This window comes from Pteropus medius, unplaced genomic scaffold (assembly GCF_902729225.1).
Source record: "Pteropus medius unplaced genomic scaffold, Ma_sr-lr_union100, whole genome shotgun sequence".
Taxonomy (NCBI): Eukaryota; Metazoa; Chordata; class Mammalia; order Chiroptera; family Pteropodidae; genus Pteropus; species Pteropus medius.
Window position 1 is genome coordinate 5,062,576 of NW_024349800.1, and position 20,421 is coordinate 5,082,996.

At 52.2% G+C, this 20,421-nt stretch overlaps 2 protein-coding genes across 8 annotated transcripts in view; both read left to right on the forward strand.

Moving 5' to 3' along the window:
* Positions 1-12,993, forward strand: part of IFT122 (intraflagellar transport 122) — a 65,955-nt gene extending 52,962 nt beyond the window's left edge. For all 7 annotated transcript variants that reach the window (XM_039886798.1, XM_039886799.1, XM_039886801.1 and 4 more), the window contains 9 exons: positions 1,447-1,587; positions 2,714-2,808; positions 5,846-5,946; positions 7,893-8,058; positions 8,939-9,050; positions 9,699-9,824; positions 11,504-11,583; positions 11,906-12,070; positions 12,545-12,993. In XM_039886798.1, the coding sequence (XP_039742732.1) occupies positions 1,447-1,587; positions 2,714-2,808; positions 5,846-5,946; positions 7,893-8,058; positions 8,939-9,050; positions 9,699-9,824; positions 11,504-11,583; positions 11,906-12,070; positions 12,545-12,634 (1,076 nt within the window). In that variant the 3' untranslated portion in view covers positions 12,635-12,993. The remainder of the gene's footprint in view (positions 1-1,446; positions 1,588-2,713; positions 2,809-5,845; positions 5,947-7,892; positions 8,059-8,938; positions 9,051-9,698; positions 9,825-11,503; positions 11,584-11,905; positions 12,071-12,544) is intronic.
* Positions 12,994-19,568: 6,575 nt separating this feature from the next.
* Positions 19,569-20,421, forward strand: part of RHO (rhodopsin) — a 4,908-nt gene continuing 4,055 nt past the window's right edge. Inside the window, exon 1 of the mRNA XM_039888108.1 lies at positions 19,569-20,019. Coding sequence (XP_039744042.1) covers positions 19,659-20,019 — 361 coding nt within the window. The 5' untranslated portion in view covers positions 19,569-19,658. The remainder of the gene's footprint in view (positions 20,020-20,421) is intronic.

Below are 20,421 nucleotides of genomic sequence, written 5' to 3' on the forward strand. Positions count from 1 at the left end.
TGTTTCTGGCTCAGACAGAGTGTCCTGTGTCTTCTGCTCCTTGGCATGTCCACTGGTAAAGTTGGCCGTGTGCCAGGTATGACAGTATGTGAAATAGGAACAAAAGGGAGTAGAGAGCTTCAACTGGTAATAGTAGTTTAAAAATGTGACTACCTTCTCTGTGTCAGGCCCTGGCTGGGCCCTTAAGTACATAACCTTGAATTTTAGCGCAGCCCTACAGAGACACACAGGCTAACTCTGCTCTGCAAAGTCACAGAGCCCGAGAGTAACAGTGCCTGAATTGGACCAGGATCTGTCTGGCTAGGGAGCCTAATTCTTCTGTTAGGTTTTGCTGCCTCTTTGGGAAGTCTTCTAATCAAATTTGGGTGTGTCATATTCTATAGCATCTTATTTACACATCTGTATGGTAATGGTTGCCACCTCTGGTTACGTTTTCAAAAATGTCTTCTTGCTGGAGCTCCTCAGCTAAAAGCCCCCTTTGAAGGACAGCGTGTTCTCTACTACTTCAGCATTTCCAGAGCACCCAGTTGTTGAAGTATCTGCATGTTTGGGCAAAACACATCAACCTATCCATCTGTCTGTGTCTGCCCTTCCAAGAATCTATTGCCATAGTAACTTGGTACTCAGACAAGAGACTGGAGATGAGAATGGAACAAAGGCCAGACCTTTTCCTTCTCTAAAGCTGAGGATTTGGATCATCTGAGTGCCCACCTGTGGGCAAGTGTCACAGCCAGAAATGCTTCCCCGCAACCCCCAACATCTCGAGAGTCTGGCACATAGTAGGTGTAGGACATTTTTCTTAAATGAATGTAGGAACGATTGATTTTGTTTTGCTTGTTTTCACAAAAGTTTGGTTGCTAGAACCAAGCCAAAATTTTTTCAAGGTTGTCATCAAAAAGTACTCAGTTGAAGACGGACTGAGGACTTGAGTTGGGCTTGATTCTGTGACCTCGGGCATGCCGCTTTACTCCACTTTGTGGAGCCCATTAAAAAAAGTCTTCCTACGTCTATTGTGACGACCCAGTGAGATAACGAGCAACAAATGCACTTTGAAAACCACCAAGCTGGTTAAAGTGTCAGGTCCTGTTAGTGTCACCTCAGGAGCCACAGGCTTTACCCTGGAGTGGGGTGGGGGCAAAACCTCACTGATGAAGAGCAATAGTTTTGTCCTCAGACTTTGCTCTGTAATTTGGCCTCTCAGGTTTTTCTTCCTGCCATGCCTTTCCAAAGTCGGTTGCCTTTTCCCAGCCAAAAAGAAGCATATCTCACTGTAGTTTTTTCAGGATATAGCCTCAGTTATTTATAGTCTTCGGCCTGAGAGACACATCTCAGCAATGAAGTGCTGCAGATGCTCTGATGAGTGTCCTACTTCTCCAGCAGCCCCTTGTGAGCCCAGCAGAATTCCCTCCAACTCCCTGAATTGCATGTGCTTTTGTACCCCTCCAGCGTTCCACAAAGCCGGGCGGCAGGGGGAAGCAGTCAGGGTTCTGGAGCAGCTCACACACAACGCTGTGGTAGAGAGCAGATTTAATGATGCTGCCTATTATTACTGGATGCTGTCCATGCAGTGCCTTGATATAGCTCAAGGTAAGTAAACACCAGCCAGGCCGCTTTTTTTTCCCAGCCCCGCTCTGGCACCAAGATAAACATCGAAAGAGCTGGGACGTTTTAATTAAAGCCCTGGGCTTGTTTATTGGGTGTATTGTCCATAACCCTGCCTTGCAGCAGCATAATCTGGCGTGTCATCTTTTTCCAGTTTGCCCATAGGCTTAAGGATGGTATGAGGGCCCTCCTGGGGTTACAGATGGGAGGTCCTGCCCTATGTTGCTAATTCAGAACATATCTCTCCCCTGCTACCTGGGAGCCCATAACTGGACCTGAGTGAACTCTGTTTAAAAAAAAAAAAAAAAATTAATGAAAAGATGAAAAAGAGATCACTTTACAATAACACACTCCAGATTCTTCCTCATCCCAGGCAGGAAAAATAGTTTCAGTGTTGCTTTCTTTCACAAGACTTCTCATGATGCTCTGAGGGCAGGGAGATCTTCTTTATTGGACCAAGGCTAGCATGCAGGAGTGGGAAAAACACTGGAATTGGAGGCAGCTAGGTGGCAATTCCTTCCTAAGCAATACGTCCCTGTCTGTAGCATGGGGGTAATCGTGCCCTGCTTCCTTCCTAAGGCTGATGTGAGCCTCTCAGAAGCCATGGTTATAGTTTGATAACTGTCAAGCCTAGGTATGGGGTGGCAGTTTTCAGTTCTGGCCACTGGGCTATGCCTTTGATAAGGAACAGCAGAATGGGAAGAGGCTTGAGTTGAACATGAATAAAGTTCACCCCTGCCCACCCTCCTCACCAGACTCTGATGTCTGGATGCCCGTGATCACCCTCTTCTTGACCCAACTGGTGCTTTCTCAGTGGAATGACCTGGTAAGGTGCAGTGTGGGATCTGGGAGAACCTACAAGTAATATCCTCAGACTTTTCCTGATTATGTGCCCTGTCAAGCTGAGACTTTACCTGTCTTGGGATGGCCCCCGCTCCTGACCAGAGCTCCTTTCCTTTCACTGCACCTCTTTGCCACTCTCCCCAGCTTAGGCTTGATGTCAGGAGAAAACTGACTCTGGCAACAGTGCCATTGCCTAGCCCTTCCTTTTAGACACGGTTTGACACATCTTCTTCCTCCTGCCCTACTCCCTTCCTACTGCACACTGCAGATCCTGCCCAGAAGGACGCAATGCTCAGCAAGTTCCACCACTTCCAGCACTTGGCTGAGTTGTACCACGGCTACCATGCCATTCAGCGGTACACGGTAAGATGGCTAGCAGACAGGTGCCTGCGGGGGATCCGCCTGCTGAACTAGGTGTACTCAGTATGTCTTAAAGAGCTGCAGCTCTCTGGATGGAAAGTAAACCCACTGGGCAGGGTGACCTGCTGAGAGATCCTGCTCTCCTCCTGGGAGACAAAGTTTGGAACTTTGATTTTCTTTGATCAGCTACTTCTTTGACATGTAGCAAGCTGTGGGCTTCTGAATTAGCAAGCCAGAGCTAGTGTGGGCCTTTCTAGTTGTTTGCTTCAAGTTTAGGTGATTCAGGTCAACTCTAGCCAGACGAAGGGCTGTCTCTAAAATGATAGGGGCGGACATTCCATGGGGTCCTCTCTTCTAAATGGATGAAGGACCAGCTCTAACCAAAGGCCTGAGGTCCCTCCCTGGCTCTGCTACTGGCTTGCTATGTGACCTTGAGCAATTTACTTCTCTCTGGCCCTCAGTTTCCTTCTCTATAAAACAAGAGGGTTGACTTGATCTCCAGAGACCCAAAATGTTATTTTTAGTCACTCCCTGATTCTTTTGATTAAGCCATTTTAAATCTACCTCTTGACGATGGGGAACAGGTGACAGGTGTCATCAGCTTCCTCATTTTGTGTATCCCTAGTCACTCAACAAATGTCGATTAATTAGTTGATTAGTTTATCAACTAATTCAAAGCTTTTTAACCACACTGAGATAAGTACTATCATCTATATTTTATAAATGAGGAAACTGAGGCACTGGACAGAGACATCCCACAGCTAGTAAGCAAAAGAACCAGGAGTTAAACCCAGATGGGCTGACCCCAGAGGCTGTACTTTTAGGCTTTTCCGGCCCCTCCCTTCTAACTTAGAGAAGGCAGACTGCTGACCTCACGTCCCAGCTCCACTATGTGACCTTGGGCAAGTCATTTACTTTCCTCTGTGCTTCCACTTCTTTCTCTATATAATGTGGGGGCAGGGGTAATAACAGAACCTATTTGTTGGGGTTGTTTTGAGGATTAAGTGAGTTAATATTAGACAAGCATTTGAAAGAGTGCCTGGCACAGAGCGACCCTAGGTGAGTGTCAGCTGTTCTGACTGCCTGGTGCAGAGGCCTTGAAAGTTTTCCATGGGCTTGTTCTCCCAGGCTGAGCATTTCACAGTTGTTTGACCATCTGTAAGGGCCTGCCTTCTACCTCTGCACCTCTTTGCCCCTTATTTGTGAACTCAAAAGTCTGGCAAGAAGAGCTCCTCTGATAGGTTCTGCCTGAGTCAGCTGTCAAGCCTGCATCTCATCTCTTCCCCCATACTAGGGTCAGTGGTCTCAAGGGACCTCATCTTCCCTTACAGTCCTTTTAGGGACCCTCATCTCTATCAGCTGCTCACCTGAAAAGAAGCCACCCTAAAAAAAAGACCCCAAATTCAACTTAGGCTCAAAAGCCAGGGCACCAGCTCAATCTGAGTTTGCCTGAGTCACTTTGGAGCCCAGCTCTTTCTCTCCTGACTCTTCTTCCTCCTCTATACCTGAGACATGGGCTTGGGGGGTGGAACCCTTGTCTGTAACACCTGAGCTCTGCTCCAGGCCCTACATGCAACTGTGAGCTTATGGCAGCTTCACACTAGCTGGGGGCCCTGGCTGTCCATTTCAGATGAGGCTTCTACATTGGGCCATTTCTTCCTTAAGCAAATGCCTGCTGTGTGACGGGCCCTGTGCTGAGGCCTCAGGACACAGTGCTGAACAGAACACTGTCCCTGCCCCTGCGGAGTTCATAGTCTAGTAACAGGCAGTTGCAATACAGTTAGCTCAAGGGAAAAGCTTAGAGGACTAAGAAGACTTCCCGGAGAAGGGAGATAAGTAAGAATGGGGCAAAGCGAAAAAGGGAAGGAAGGGCATTCCTGGCAGAGGTCACAGCCTGGAGATGGGTGGTATTTCAGGGTTTGGCATCAGGACCCAGCAGAGCGGCTCTGATTCAGAGCAGACTGGAAAGGGAAGCAGCAGAGCTTTCCTGCGATAATGGCTTCTTTCCCAGAGGAGGAGAGGTGCTAATCCTGAGAACCCCACCCCACCCCACCCTGTTCTTTCCGGGACATTTCTTAGCTTCCACACCTAGTACAATGTAACCAGAGGCAGGCTTCTCCCTGGCTGTCACCCAGAAAAGGATACAGTCTCAGGTTTTCTTGGGTTCTTGGAACTAACAGAGGCTATAGACATTTAAGTGAGAACTAAAGAGAGAATGCTGGGCTCTGAACTGAAGCAGTGTATAGTGAGTCCTAGTGAATTTAGAACAGTGAGGACATAAGTCCTGGTGGCTTGGGGATGAGGACTGGTCAGTGTGTTACCATTTAAGTGCTTGTGAGGAGGGGTAGCTGGCCTTATTTAAGCATTATCATCTAGAGCAGTCTCAGTTTGCACACAGTGTGCCAGATTTCTTCAAAACAGGATATTCTTAACTTTTTATGGACCCTTTCTTAGAGAAAATTCCCTGTGGTCTGCTGCGCTGAGCTTCAGCACATGTTTAGTGGGCGTCTAATGGGCAGGGCAGGCCGCTGTTGTGAGAGGAGAGAAGAGGCAGGTGATTGCATTCTATAAAGGGTTAACTGCCTCCCGTTAAAGACAGGTTTATAGTGTGGTCATCTCCTAAATTACATAAAGGTCTTCTCTTTTAGAGCTAATTGGAGGCAACTTGAGCTCAGAGAAATGGAATCATTACCAACCCCAGAAGCAGTGCTATTTGGAAAAAAGACATGCTTGGGCTTTAGAGTCAGACTTGCGTTTCAGTCCCAGCTCTGCCCCTTGCTAGCCGGGTGACTTGGGCAGATCATCTTTCTGGGCCTGGGTTTGCTCATTAGTACAGCGAGGATGGAAATGCATCCCTAACAGGACTGTGTTAAAGACCACATGAGACCGTGGTTATAAAGCACCCAGCATACAGTAGGTGCTCGTTAAGTAGATCTGCTCATTTAATGAAGTATCTTAGAATGATTGGTGTCTGCCTTTCGCCTGGCCCAGCAGCAGCTCAGCTGAGGACTTCAATCCCCATTTGTTTTTCTTGATGCAGGAGGAGCCGTTCAGTTTCCATCTTCCCGAAACCCTCTTCAACATCTCCAGGTTCCTGCTGCACAGCCTGACCAAGGACACTCCCTTGGGCATTTCTAAAGTGTATCCTCTCTCTTACCCTCACCCTCTGTCCCACCTCTCTTGTCTAATGGCCCTGAGAAGTTCCTTCCAGAACACTTTGCTGGCAGAACCTTCCCTGTCTCCAACAGCCCTCGGGGAAGAGAGAGCTTACTCGGCTGCTGTTCAGCCAGGGAGGCTAAGGAACTAGTGCCAAGAGAAGATTGGTTTTCAGGGCTCTCTGGGCTACCCCCAGCACCAGGTCTCTGAGCAACACATTGTCCAAACCCTCCCAGAACCCACAAATGAGGGTTCTGACAAATGTAGGAAGCACCAGGCCTTTGGGCTTAGAATCTTGGACACTTCCCTGGGGAGGTGGGTGGGGGTTGTTTGTTCAGCCCAAGTTTATGGAGCAACTGTTATGCCCCAAGCACCTGGCCAGGCAGTAGGTGACAAATCTGTAGTCTAGTGGGGGAGGTGACAAGTATCAGGGCCTGGTTCCATGGGATGTGTGCAGGGTCCAAGGGTAGAATGAAGCTAAAGCTGGGGCCATGGCCAAGGAAGGCTGCCTAGAGGAGGTGACACCCATCCTCCAGGCTGGGGTAACCAGGGAAGATGGTAGAGTTGATGTTCCAGAGGAATACCCAGCTCATGGAGAAGCATGAAGGTAAAGTGAGCATGGTGTGCGGTGGGGAGTTGAAGCCTTCCTCAGGAAGCCAGGCTGGAGAGGCTGTGGCCTGAAGGCCTCCTTCCTTCTCTGCTGGTGAAGACTGCAGAGGAGCTGTAAGCAGAGAAGGGGCTGAGAGCCAATGCTGCCAAAGACTACCAGGAAATGACTAAAATCTTTTAGGTACCGAAAGTCATAATTATCCCCTGTCCTCTTCTAAATCTCAGTATTCTCAGCCCCTTCCCAGCCTGGCCTTCTTTCTGTAAGGAAAAAGCTCTCCCAGGAGAAGTCTCAGAGGCACTAATGGGTGGCATCTCTAAAGGGTTCTAGGCCTGTCATTTACATTTCAGAGGAAACTCCCTCAAATCAAGTGGTGCCTTCATCACTGAAACTCCTGCAGAGGTGTGGCCAACGCCACACCCACTGGGACCTCAGCAGCTGCACCCAACCTTTCTAGCAAGTTCTGTTCAAGTCAGCAGAGTTTGATTGAACCCCTGCCATGAGCTTCCCCCTGTGCTGTCTACTGGGGACTAGAAATGGCTCCTGACACTGTCCCTGACTTTGAGGAGTCTCAGTGGAGTCACAGACAAAGAAACTCACCTCCACACTGGGGGTATGGGAAGCAGGAACCTCAGGGGCTGGATAGTGGGGAGGAGGCATGGGACTTGGGCCTCAACAGTTAGCTGAGGCGTTCACAGGTGGAGTGAAAAGAAGGACAGGCCAGGCCTGGGCACAGCCAGGATTTGAGGTGACCTGAGATCGAACACAAAGACTTGTCAGCCTCAGACCGAGGAGCTCAGAAGAAGGCTCAGAAAGCAGGAGAGGCTGCCACGCAGAAATTGCTATGGTCCTTGGGGAAGTGCAGGCAGAGAAAAGTGCGCTGTACCCAGTGCCCTTTGTGAGCTAGACCTGAGGGCAGCTCCCCAGACAGTCTGGGACCAGACGCCACAAGGCAGAGCTGGAGCAGCAGGGCATTTGGTACCTGGCATCTTAGGGCCTGGCTGGCAGGCTGGGCTAAGTTGGGAGAGCAATTTTGTCCTAGTCAGGGTATAAGACAAGCCATCATCAGGCCCAGAGAACCTTAGCAAAGTTGAAGTATTAATGGAAACTGCACTGCCTTTATCTCTGAAAAAAATCCCTGGGCCTTGATATCCGAGAAATACATTTACATACCACAAATGAACAAGCACTTCTCAGGCTCCTGCCCGTGCCCTTCTGGCACCAGTATGAGCTGTGTTCCAGCATGGGGCTCACTCTAAGAATAGGCAGTGCCAACTCTTGGGACCAGTGTGGTTTTTGCTTTCCTTAACCCTGTCATCGGCAGGAACACACTCTTCACCCTGGCCAAGCAAAGCAAGGCCCTGGGCGCCTACAAGCTGGCCCGGCACGCCTATGACAAGCTGCAGGGCCTGCAGATCCCCACCAGGTTTCAGAAGTCCATCGAACTGGGCAGCCTGACCATCCGCTCCAAGCCCTTCCATGACAGCGAGGTGAGGGCATGGCCCCCTGGGGGAGGAGGCTTCTCTCTGACCCCTTTGGATGTCTCCTGACGCTTTCTTGCCTGGCCCGGGTTCCATTTGAAAGATGGTTGCCATGCTCTCAGGGCTCTCTGCCCCCACCCCTGCCTAAGCCCTAGCATGCCAGCTCCTCCCTCTCTTCCCTCTCCACCTCCTCTGTTCTCTGCTCAGCCCTTTGTGGTCTCGCTGTAGCCCCCAGTCCTGCTGAGCCCCCAACCCTGCCTTCCTTTGCTTCCCAGCCCTCCCAAGGCTCATTTCTCCTGTGGTCCAGACCACGTGGCTCTGCCTTCACCTCATCCTAGGGGCCCCTGCCTATCCCACCTTCCTTCTGGAATCAGGTTATTGCTGTCCAGTAAATCTACCCCATGTATCTGCAGCCCGGTCTGTGCCCCAGCCATCCTTCCTACCCAACCAGCTACTGTCTCACAATCTCCTCCTTAAAGCTCAGAGCAGAGACTTGGCATCAAAAAGACATGGCTTCAGATCCTAGCTCTACAATTTCCTAGCTTCGTCTCAATCCTCAGAGCCTCAGTTTCCTCCTCTGTCACATGGGGACATGCATAATAATTTTCCCACAGATGGCTGTGAGGACAAATGAGCCAGTGCAGAGGATGTGCTTAGCACAGTACCTGGAGCATAAGTGGCCACAGTTATTGTCATTCCTGCCAGGAGAACAATGAAGGAGGCATTAGGAACAGTGGGTTCTAAGTGACAAGGCCTCCAATGTCTCTGTAGGTCCTTATTCTGCTTCGTGTGGCACAGAGCCCCAGGCCCAGTGCCCCTTCCCCACCCATTCACATGGTCTTTCCCCTTGTCGGCCAGGTCCCAGTCTGTGGTGCTTGTGTTTTTGTAGGAGCTGGTGCCCTTGTGCTACCGCTGTTCCACCAACAACCCATTGCTAAACAACCTGGGCAACGTTTGCATCAATTGCCGCCAGCCCTTTGTCTTCTCCGCCTCTTCCTATGGTGAGTCCGGCACATGTGGATGAGGCACCAGTGGATGGCTAGGCTCACTCTACCGCTTATTGGCCACATATGTCCTGATTTGTAAATTGGGGACAGTGTGACTGACACCCACCCTACCAGATACACATAGTCATTCAGGGTTCTCAGAGACAGGACCCACAGTGCTGCCCAAACCTACAATAAAGCACCCACTCCTCAGGAGCTGATGTGAGGCTTTGCATAACATAAATGCCCCAGGAATAGAGGCCACTAGTCAGGCATTTGGTCTCAAGTCCCAACTCCTTCCGTGTTGACGAAGGATCAGAAGCCCCTTTCCAGTGGCTGAGCAGAGGCCCTGCTGCTTCCCTCAGAGAGGAGCCTGTCCAGATATTGGGGGAAGGAGGGACTAAAAGCCCCCAGTTCTCATCCCCCCGCCATATACACACACAGGTTCATACCCCCACCCCACCCCTGGCCTTCCCTAGACATACTGTGGGAGAGGAAGGCAGTCCTGCTGTGTGCTCGTCTGCTTGCTTTCAGAAAAGCCTGCTTCTGGGTGGGGAAGGAACTCTGATCCTCTCCTCCCATGCTCCCCGGCAAGAGCATCCAGCCCCTATTTTCCCCCAAGTTGCCATCCCCCAGCCCCTCCCTGTGCCCTGTGCCCTCCAGAGGTGCTACATCTGGTTGAGTTCTACCTGGAGGAAGGGATCACGGATGAAGAAGCCGTCTCCCTCATTGACCTGGAAGCACCAAGACACAAGCGTGAGAACAAATGGCAAGAGATCACGAGCAACAGTATCCTCGGCACTAGCTGAGCCCTGTGTGTGCCAGCTGAGGGTAGGGTCTGGGTGCGAGGAGGAGGCAGGGGGCCCTTGGAGGATGGCTGGATCAGGTGGAGCAAGGGCATGGCAGGTAATTGCTGAGTGATTAGAGAGGCTCACATAGTGGCAGAGACAGGGGCCAGAAACGGGCAGAGAGCTGGCCAGGATGCAGAGAGGTGCAAGATTGGACAGTGCATGCCCACAGGTCCAGAAGTTGCCTGTGAAAGAGGAGATGGCGCTTTGGCCTTTACCTGTGCTTAGTTCCCTGGAGGGCCTCCCATCCACCCCTGGCTCCTAAAAGACACTGTCCTTGCTTCTGGCTGTAGAGAGCTGAGGAGCAACTAACATGGCATGTGACATCTATATTGGTGCCCTAGCTCTTCTAGTCAGGTCACTTTAACATATAAGGGACAGAAAGCACGACTCGAGAGGCCAAGCAAACAAAGGGGTATGAAGAAGCCTAGCCATATAGATGGACACTCAGCCAGATCCAGGTGCTCACTCTGTGCTGGCAGGATGCTATCTCCTGTTCTTTTGGCTCAGCTGTCCTCTGGGTGGCTGCCTTCTTGGGCAGCATCCACCTGTCCCATTAGCAGTGCTGGCCCTGTATCCCATCAGCCTTGTAACTCCTCAGAAGGAGTCGACGCTCCTCTCAGCATGTCAGCCAAAACCCCAGGCACATCCTTGCTGGAACAACTGGGACCAAAGGCCACACCTCAGCCTTTCCCTGTGGCCAGGATCGTGTTTTCTGTCCCGCTGAACATGAGAGGAGGACATCTGCACCCTCACATGCACCCTCCTCACCCGGGGAGGTCCGGATGGGCTGAGAACCTGTGTTTCCATAAGCTTCCAGGTAATACTGCTGCCCACAAACCACATTTTGAGGAGCAGAAGAGAGAGGAAAACCCAGGGAGCTGAAGAAGGGAGATAGAAACCATGTCCACATGCCAGTTCTCTGCACACACACATCAGATGTGTAGGCTGGATTTTTGCTGCCATGTGGGACCACATCATGTACCTGACTTGGCACTAGCAGCCTCCGGTCCCCTGGGGGGCCTTCTTCATGGGAGTCCCACTGCTCTGGCCTCATACCAGCATTTCCACCACTGCCTGGTAGAGCTGGCAGCTCCCCAGGAACCATCAGCCTAATCTGGCTGGCCTCAGGGTCTTTAGGAGCTCTCAACCCCTTCTCCATGAAATGCGACCTGCAAGGCCATCTCAAATGCCTGCAAACCGCCTAACTACTGCTTACTGCTGAGTGTTTGTCCAGGAATTGCCGATTTGGTGGCCCATTATTTCTGCTCCTATGCACAGAGGGCCCCACAGGCCTCTTCAAATGGCAAGGCCCATGTGAACCATGGCATAGGCCGCAAAGGGCAGCAAATAGCCCATCAGAGCCTCTTTCCCTCCTTTCCCACCTGTGCACGGGGCCCGGTCATGCCCTCCATGTCCAGGGCTGTCTGCTCCCTGCCCTGTATTTCCTCCATTCTTCCACATGGAAACCAGGCCTGTGGGCCCTGCTGTTCTTCCCCAGAGCCTTAGGGAGACATACAAGGCCTGGATGGAGCTCCTGTGAGTCTTAACATGTTGGGTGGAGGGTGGGGCCTGTTTCCCACTCAGCCTCAGGTTCTGTCCTTGACCAGACCCCTCCAGATTCCCAGACTCTGAGACTGGATGAGACCATGGACTCCATGGGAGATGATGACCCATTCACAGCAAAGCTGAGCTTCGAGGTGAGGGTTCCTCTATGAGAGACGGGCTGCGGAGGCTCCTGTTGGGAGGACAGTCTTGGGTCCCTTCTGTACACACTTCTTGGTGTGAAGAGGAAATTGCTCCCTGTCATGGCCACTGGGGGAGAGGAGTTTTCTGTCACCAGAGATGGCCAACAGGGGCTACTTGACCTGGCAGGGCTCTGTCGAGGTACCTGGCAAGGGAAGTCTCTGGGGGCCTCCCTGACCACTCCCAAACATTCTGGGATCATGACCCACATAAATGTGTCACCGTGGTTGAGTAAGGGCACCGGTGCCCCCTGCTTCCCACCTACCCACCTTGTAGCAAGGTGGCTCAGAGTTCGTGCCCGTGGTGGTGAGCCGGTCGGTGCTGCGCTCCATGAGCCGTCGGGACGTCCTCATCAAGCGCTGGCCCCCGCCCCTGCAGTGGCAGTACTTCCGCTCCCTCCTGCCTGACGCCTCCATCACCATGTGCCCCTCCTGCTTCCAGGTACGGTGCCGACTGCCTGAAGCTCATGCGTGGTTCTCAGTTTCTTTCTGATGCTTTCCCATTTCCCAAATGTCCCCTTGGGGAGGCCGGGCATCTGGGAGAAGCGCAAGTGATCCCTGAACAGCCAAGGCCAAGGCTGTTCAGGAAGAGGCCCCGCTGTCCTTAGGCCCTCCTTCCTCCCACTTGCACCCCATGTGCTATGTGGAGTGGACTTGCCCCTGACTCTCTGGGCTCTCTGCATCTGCCCTTAATCTGAGAAGGCTGGGCAAGTATGATTTGCCTTTGAACTTCACTTAGAAAACAAGGGGCCTCGGAGACCCTTCTTCCCTTCCCTCCCAGTCTTTGGACTAATGTGTTCTAGTCCTGACTCACTACCAAATCACCTCCCCTTGGAGAAGGGCAGCGGTCCATGCCAGGTTTGGGGTTGATGCACACCCAGAGCTGCCACCCAGGGTCATGGCTATCTTTCCTCAGATGTTCCACTCAGAGGACTACGAGCTGCTGGTGCTTCAGCATACCTGTTGCCCCTACTGCCGGAGGCGCATTGATGATCCCAGCCCATGACTGGCACCCTGGGAACCACCTTCTCCCTTTGGGCTGCCTCATAGTTGGCGGTAGAAGGAAGAAAGAGTTAAACTGTCAGAATGTATCTTCTGCCCAGATGAAGTTTGTATTTTAGGGAGGGGCCTCATGTAACCACAGAATTGCTATTTATGGCATTTCGTACCTTGTAAATAGCACCAGGAGATGGAGAAGGGAATGTACATATATTTTCTAAGAAAAAAAAAATCTGTTACTTTCAGAACAGCTCTGAGTTGTTGGCGGCAGCCTGCTGGAGTCCACAGATCTGTCAGACCATTAACATGTACACTTTGCGAACAGATTGCCTCAATAATTACAAATAAAAGGGCTACTTATTTTCATCAGTGTCTGTATTTTAGCAAATATTCATATTGTCTGCAACTTAATTTCCTTATGCAAAAATGCACCTGTTTCTAATTTGATCTGGGAGGAACATTACGTTTGTGTTCTCTTAAATTTAATCTAATCGAAATGGTAATATGGTAGTGAATAGGGGAACAGAGTTTATTTATTTATATATTTTGGTGTAACGGGTCTTCCTCTTGACAAGAAACTAAGATACCTGTCTCCAAAGAAGATGACAAAGAGGGTCCCTCCCCGGAGGTCTTGGATCCCACCCTCTACTTCCTAGCTGGGGCCAGGCCCCTCCTCTACCACCTTCCTCCAGCCCCGCAGAGGCCCCAACCCATCCTGAGGCTTTCCCCTTCCCTCCAGTTCCTAAAGTGAACGTGTTCGGTTTGGGGTTCCACTAAAGGTCCCTTATCCTGAGCATCACGGGTGTTCAGTTTGGAGCTCAAGGACACAGGTGGGTAGCAGATGGGAAGCTGGGGAGGAAGAGCATGGTTCATGTATTATCTCAGTTCTCACACCAGCCTTGTGAGGAAGGGTTATGATTTCCTTTACACAGACACGGGAGGCGGGGGGATGGAGATACTGGGGCTCAGGGTGCTCACCTGGCCCTGGGTGGGAAGCCCTGATCTGTCCATCCCTCAGGGCCCCTCCCTTCACCCTCTACCTGCAAGGGGGTGGGGTGGGGGCGGAGCAAGCCAGTGCTTTATGTGAAGTCCTGACAGCAGGAGGAAGAGAACTGGGCTGTCAGAGAACATACAGAAAACCACCCTTGTGATTAGATATTGATACCTTACAGGGCACATGTGAAATGGACAGAGTGTGACAAAGGTCCCCATTGGAGGGATGAAGAGAGGAGCAGCTGCAGAGGCCAGCCAGTAGCAAGTGTCAGAGCTGGACCCCTGCCCTACCCCTCATCCCTGCCTCCCTCTGCATCTCTCTTTGGTGATGATAGAGGAAGATGAGGAAAGAGCCAGACAGTTGTGCCAACAAAACTCCTCCTCCGAGTGTCTAATTACTTATGATCATGCATGCTCGCTCTTGCTAAACATTTATTAATGTGTTAGGATTTCCATTAGCGCATTACTTGAACCAAAATCATTTGCATATGGCTGGGGAAAAAAGAGGGGAGAGGGAGAAAACAGCCCCAGCCACCCAACAGGCAAGCGTCAATCATAGTGACAGATCAGATGGTCCACAACTAGAGGCAGGGGGAGGGGGCCCAGCCTGAGAATCCAGCATGCATCCTCTCAGCTGAATAACACAAAAATGAGGGTGTGCTGTGCCAGCTTCTGCTGCTTGCAGAAGCTGAGCTCTGGAGGCCTGAGTCTGAGAAACAGTCATTGTAGCTCCCATTAAATCAAGTGCTTACTGAGTGCCAGACCCTGTGCTAAGCATTGTCCATGCGTCATCTCATTTAATCCTCAACAGCCTCCAAGGATGCCTATTATACAGATGATGAAACTGAGTCTCGGTGATGTTCTCTTTTTTTCGTTCAACAAATATTTATTGAGCCGAGATGGGATTCGCATCCAGGCTCAGCCTTTGCCCGTCAGCACTGTGATCTGCTGCTCTCCTGTTCTGACCTGGATGAGATCTGAATCATGTCCAGTCCTCTCTCCAAGGCTCAGTTTCCAGGCCTCAGCGTCACAGGTTCAGGCTCCTTCTCCAAGGTTGCTGCCAACTGAAGATACCACGCGACCTTCCACTTGTGCCAGCCCTGCCCTTGAGGCAGGTGGGAGCCCCAGCCAAGAGGCCACTACTGGGCAGGGCTCCCCCGCCCCCGGGCCTTGCTCCAGTACTCCATGATATTCCTCCACCCAGACTCCAGAATATCTTCCTAAAATCAAAAGCTGATGATACCCTTCCCCTGCTTGTAACCGTTAGTGCCCCCCACTGCCAGTCAGCTAGCACCTGACTCCTAGTACTCATTCCCCCTCCTCTGCCACTCCATCCCAGGGACCCAGTGCCTCCACACCAGCTGATCCTTCCCTCTCCAGGCTTTGGTCCAGCTAGCCCCATTCCCAGGCTGAGAGGCCTCCTGTGCTCCCCGCTACCCCGGTCCACATCTTGCTTCTCTGGGCCCCCACAGCGCTGGAGAGCAAATTCTCCTCTCATGGCTATTAGTTTTCCCTGTCTACTGTCTCCTGAGACCAGGAGCTCCTTGAGGTCAGGAACTGTGTAGGATTCATCTCAGTGTCCCCAGCACCCAGCCCAGGGCATGGTGCATAGCGGTGTTTGGTGAATGTTAGGGCAGGAGGGAGGAGGGAAGGGAGGAGGAGAGAATGGGGGATGGGAGGAGAATCAGTGTGTCCCCTTTCCTTCTTCCCCCTTGATGTTCTCAGCTCAATCTAAGGCCTCACTCAGCCTGGTGACGCAGCCAGGTGGGGCTAAGCCAGTGAGGGGAGGCAAGGAGGAGGAGGAAGAGGCAGCTGCTGACCAAGCAGCACCTCCATGCAGAGGCTTAAGAGCTATTTATGCGCTGCCCGCTAAGCCCTAATCCTCAATGGCCAAGTCAGAGCCATGCACTTGGGTTCCCAGAGGGGCTGGGCTAGGGAAGTCCTGAGATGGCTACGTCTGTCTTCAGAGGCAGCCAACACAGTCCCACTCTACCTCCCGGCTCCCTACCGCTCACAGTTCCTCACAACTTGTTCCTCTTAGCCTGGCAAAGAGAGAGGCCCAGGGGGCAATATCTCAGAAAGTCACCCACACTTGAGCTTGGCCACTGGCATGCTCTGTGTCCCTCTCTGGACCGCCCAACATGGAGAGAAAGAGCTCTGGCTGAGGGTTTACATGGCCTGGGTTCACTTCCAGCTCTGCTGAGAAACCTCAAGCCTCTGAGCCTGTTTCCTCAGTGTTCAGAGGAGAGTGAGACCTCCTCATTCTGGGCTGTGAGCTCGGATGCAGCAAAGAACAGGCTGGGTCAGTCCTGCATTCTAGAGAGAGATGGGCAGTCGGGAGACAAATAAGACTGTTGCAGATAGTGATAAGTACTGATTAGAAAACGAACATTTAGGTGGTTAGGAGCCCTGGTTTGTTGAGTTAGGCATGTGGGGGTTCTCCAAAGACGAGAGTTATGAGCTGAGACCTGAATGAGATTCATAAGAGGGTCACACTTTTAGCAACACTCACTGATCACTGGCAGGCACCAGAATAGGAAACTGAGGCACAGGGAAGGAAGGAGGCTGCGCTGCATCTCAGCTGCGCTGCATCTCGGCTGTGTGGCTGCAGAGCCTCGGTCTGGGTGCAAGGGGAGATACGAAGGAGCCACACCCAATGAGGGAGGATGGTGAAACTGGAATAGTGAGGCCCGAAGGTCCACGAGGCAGGCGCTGGTGGGGAAAGGCGCAGGCTCTCCGAGATTCCCTAGACCCAAGCTGAGGGGAGGAAGTGGGACTTTCCGGGCTCTCATGGTGACGCAGAGCCACAAGCTCGGGCCCAGTGCCACCCCCTAGCCCTCAGGGCCACCACAGCTGCCCCAGGCCTGTGTGACTCAGTCCAGGGCCTTTTCCGCTACCCAGTACAACCTTTTTTATCCTTTATATCATGGTATGAAGAACTGGCAAATCTTTCCTGAGAGTCGTCTTTGGTGCTGGAGGGAGACGTGGCCAGGCAGGTTATAGCTCAGGCTGTCACTGATTTGTCACATGACCTGGGTAACTCACTGCCTCCCCACATGCAAAATGCAGCAGGAAAGGTCAGGATAAGTGACTTCTAATAACCTTCCAGCTCACTCTCTCCCTGAGCCTGTTGCTCTGAACAAAGAACATTTTTTGTTTTTTTAAAAAATCCTGACATGCTTTATGGAATACAGCACACCATCGCCTCGGCGATGGCATTTAATTATCCATCACCTCGCCTTGTGAGGGTGGCATTATTAAAGTCTCTTACAGAGACGGGACCTGAGACCTAGAGAGAGGAAGTACTTCCTGAGGTAACCTGGATCCATTCACTCATGCCACAAATATTTATTGAGCACCTACTCTGTGCCAGGCCCTTGGAGATACATCAGTGAACAAAACAGACAAAAACCCCAACTCTTTCTAGTCCAGGGAAAATGATTTACACTGCTCCTGCTACGTGCCGGGCACTGTGCTGGGCTCTCGGGACCCTGTGGTGGGCAAGACAGACCCCAGCCCACCCTTGCAGGCTCACATTATAGCCTGGGAGATGGACCAAGAACACATGCACAGAACATGAATTAAAAGCTTCCAGGCTGTCATAAGCAAAAGGAGGTGACAAGCAAGGCACTGAGGTTAAGGGGCAAGGGCTCAGCCCAGCCAGGGCGGGTTGTGTAGGGTCCGTCTGTCTGGTTTTGACTTAGGGAATCCAATGTTCCTCCCTCTGTCTGGCTACCAGGGGCTGGGCTGTGTCAGAATCAAACCCTCCACCTTGACCTCATTAGCATTGGGCCTAATACTGGGCCAAGCGCCTTAAACTGCAAGAGGTCACACCCCACCCACCCCGCCAAGCCACCCTCTGTGCTCATTACACCGACACACATTTCATCAGCCCTCAATGTGCAGGCCCTGACATCACCTGAGAGAAGCAGGGGTCTAGAAACCTAGGTGGGCTGGAGGGAAGGGGGGCATTTTTCTGAGCAGACAGCCCCAGGTTGGAAGAAAGACTGGGTAACAGAGAGCTTAAGGGATGGAAGTCTTGGAGACAGGGATACTTCCCTGCTGGCCTTGGATGCCCGGCCTCAGGGTCTTTGCACTTGCTGTTCCCTCTGCCTGGATATCTCCTCCGCCGCCACCACCATCACTACCACCCCGCCCCAGATCTTGGAGGGTCTGGTGCTTCCATCACTGAGTTCGCAGCTCAAACTTCACCTTCTCAGAGAGGCTGCTCTAGAGAACGGTGCTGGGAGTGGGTCTGAATTTTTCCTATTGTTTTTTGTTTCATTACTTATTTGTGGGCCCTCCCTACCCTCGCATATGATACCCTGTAACGAATAATGCTTCCTGAAGGCAGAAGCTTGGTCCTTCTTGTCCAACGTGTCCCCTAGAACCGAGTGACTTACGTTGATACATATTTGCGTCTGGGTGGCGGTCTTCAAGTACTCCACACACCAGGCACTCCCAGCTACCCCACTTCATTCCCGGGAGGTGTCATCGCTCTCCTGTCACCGGTAAGGGGAGCCTGTCAGTGCTGGGCCTCCATTTGCCCCGCAAACCCGTCAGTGCCAAGCCTCCATCTGGCCCTCCTGGGATCCACCCTCGTGAGGTTACTTTTCACATGGCATCCAAGGTCCACTGTCCCATCCCAGCCTCAGCAGACATCCTCAGACATGCCCTGTGTGCCACAGATGTCCACCCAGTCCTGTCTCCCCTTCACACTGGAGTCCCCAGGAGGCTGAGACCACACCTGCCTCATTCATCGCAGTGATCTCGTGTCCAGCACGGGGCTTGGCGCACAGTCTGCCTCCTGGATGCAAGGCCTCGCTTCAGAGCTTCTGTCCCCTCTCTGTTTCAGTCACCCCCATCCCTGGTCCCCCTCCTTCATGCTCACTCCCTCTAATCCATCTTTGGGGGCATTTGAGCCACCTTTCTGTCCCTGAGTTCTGCCCAAGCTACTGCCCACTGCCCTCCAGATAAAGCCAGGTTCCTCAGCTTGGTATGAAGACCCATCAGAGCTGTCCACAGCCCATGTGCAGCCACACCCCAGATGGGCCTCAGGCCTCTGCCTAGACTTTGTGTTCAGTCTATGCTGTCTTCTCCACTTGGCACCCTGGCTAAGTGTTTCCCCTCCCTCAAAGACCCAAATATCACCTCCCTGGACACCTACTCCAGGCAGGCAGCCTCCCTTCCCCAGGCCGCGATCTGTTCTTCCCACACCAGAGTCCGCCTTACATTGTAAGCTCCTCTTTTCTCAATCTTTGTATCTCTGGGGGCTTGCACATACATATTTATGAATGAGTGAGCAAGTGAATTCCCATTCTTGCTATAAATGCAAAAAATATTTATTGAGCTCTCAAGCAATGCCAGGCTGTGTGTCTGGTACAGGGAATGCCAAAGCTGGCAGGATGCATTCTCTGCCCTCGTGAAGCTCATAATCTGGCAAAATGGGCTAGTGTCAGTGTCCAGTAACTGGATACTGGACACCAGGAGGTGACTTAGGTGGAGAATGAATAGGTAAACGGCTGAGCGAGGTGATGAGAAACTAAGAGAATAACCACAACTTCTACCCTCAGGAAACTCACGGTCCAATCGAAAGGAAGACAAAGTCAGCTTATACTACGCCAGAGGGAAATGGGCCTGGAGTCAGAGGTTCCAATGCCAGGCCAAGGCCACCAGGCTGAAATGGTCAGAGATTCCTGGGGAACAGAAGAGTGGGGGTGGGCATTCTGCCCTTTCCCAGGGTCCCCAGCACCTTCCCTCCCCAACCCCAGGCTTCCACCTGGAGTCACCTTGGCCTTTCTTGGGAAGCCAATTAGGCCCCCAGTTGGCAGCATCAGGGATTAATATGATTAATAACGCCCCCAATCTCCCAGGTGCTGATTCAGCCAGGAGCTTAGGGAGGGGAGGTCACTTTATAAGGGCCTGGGGGGGGGTCAGAGCCCAGAATTGTCCAGCAGGAGCCCTGTGTGGCCGAGCTCAGGCCCCAGCAGCATTCTTCGGTCGGAGCCGGCCGCGGGGCAGCCCCAAGGACCACAACCATGAATGGCACAGAGGGTCCCAACTTCTACGTGCCCTTTTCCAACAAGACGGGCGTGGTGCGCAGCCCCTTTGAGTATCCGCAATACTACCTGGCTGAGCCATGGCAGTTCTCCATGCTGGCTGCCTACATGTTTCTGCTGATCGTGCTTGGCTTTCCCATCAACTTCCTCACGCTCTATGTCACGGTCCAGCACAAGAAGCTGCGCACACCTCTCAACTACATCCTGCTCAACCTGGCTGTCGCTGACCTCTTCATGGTCTTCGGAGGCTTCACCACCACCCTCTACACCTCCCTACATGGATACTTTGTCTTCGGGCCCACGGGATGCAATCTGGAGGGCTTCTTTGCCACCCTGGGAGGTATGAGCTGGGATGCAAGTGGGCAGGGGGCATAGAGGCATCTGGACAAGGTCCCAAGCTTAGGGTGGAGGCTGAGAGGCCTTCTCCCTTCTGCTGTCGTTGGCATCATCCAAAGCCCTCACTTAATCAACAAACACTTTGGTGAAAATCAGCTGGGCTCCATTCAAAGAGGGCAGGTATCAAGCACTGTTTTATCTCACTTGCAGTGATGCCATTGCCTTGCTTTAGCAAAGAAACTGAGGATGAGAGAAGTCAAGGGCCTTGCTGGGTCATGTCAGGGCAGGGGCAGAGATGAGTTTCAACCCCACATCTATGTGCAGTTTCCCTTGGAGCAGCTATGTTAGTCAGACCCATGCTGGGCACTGGGGAGAGAGCTGCACAAGACAGATCCTTATTAGGGTT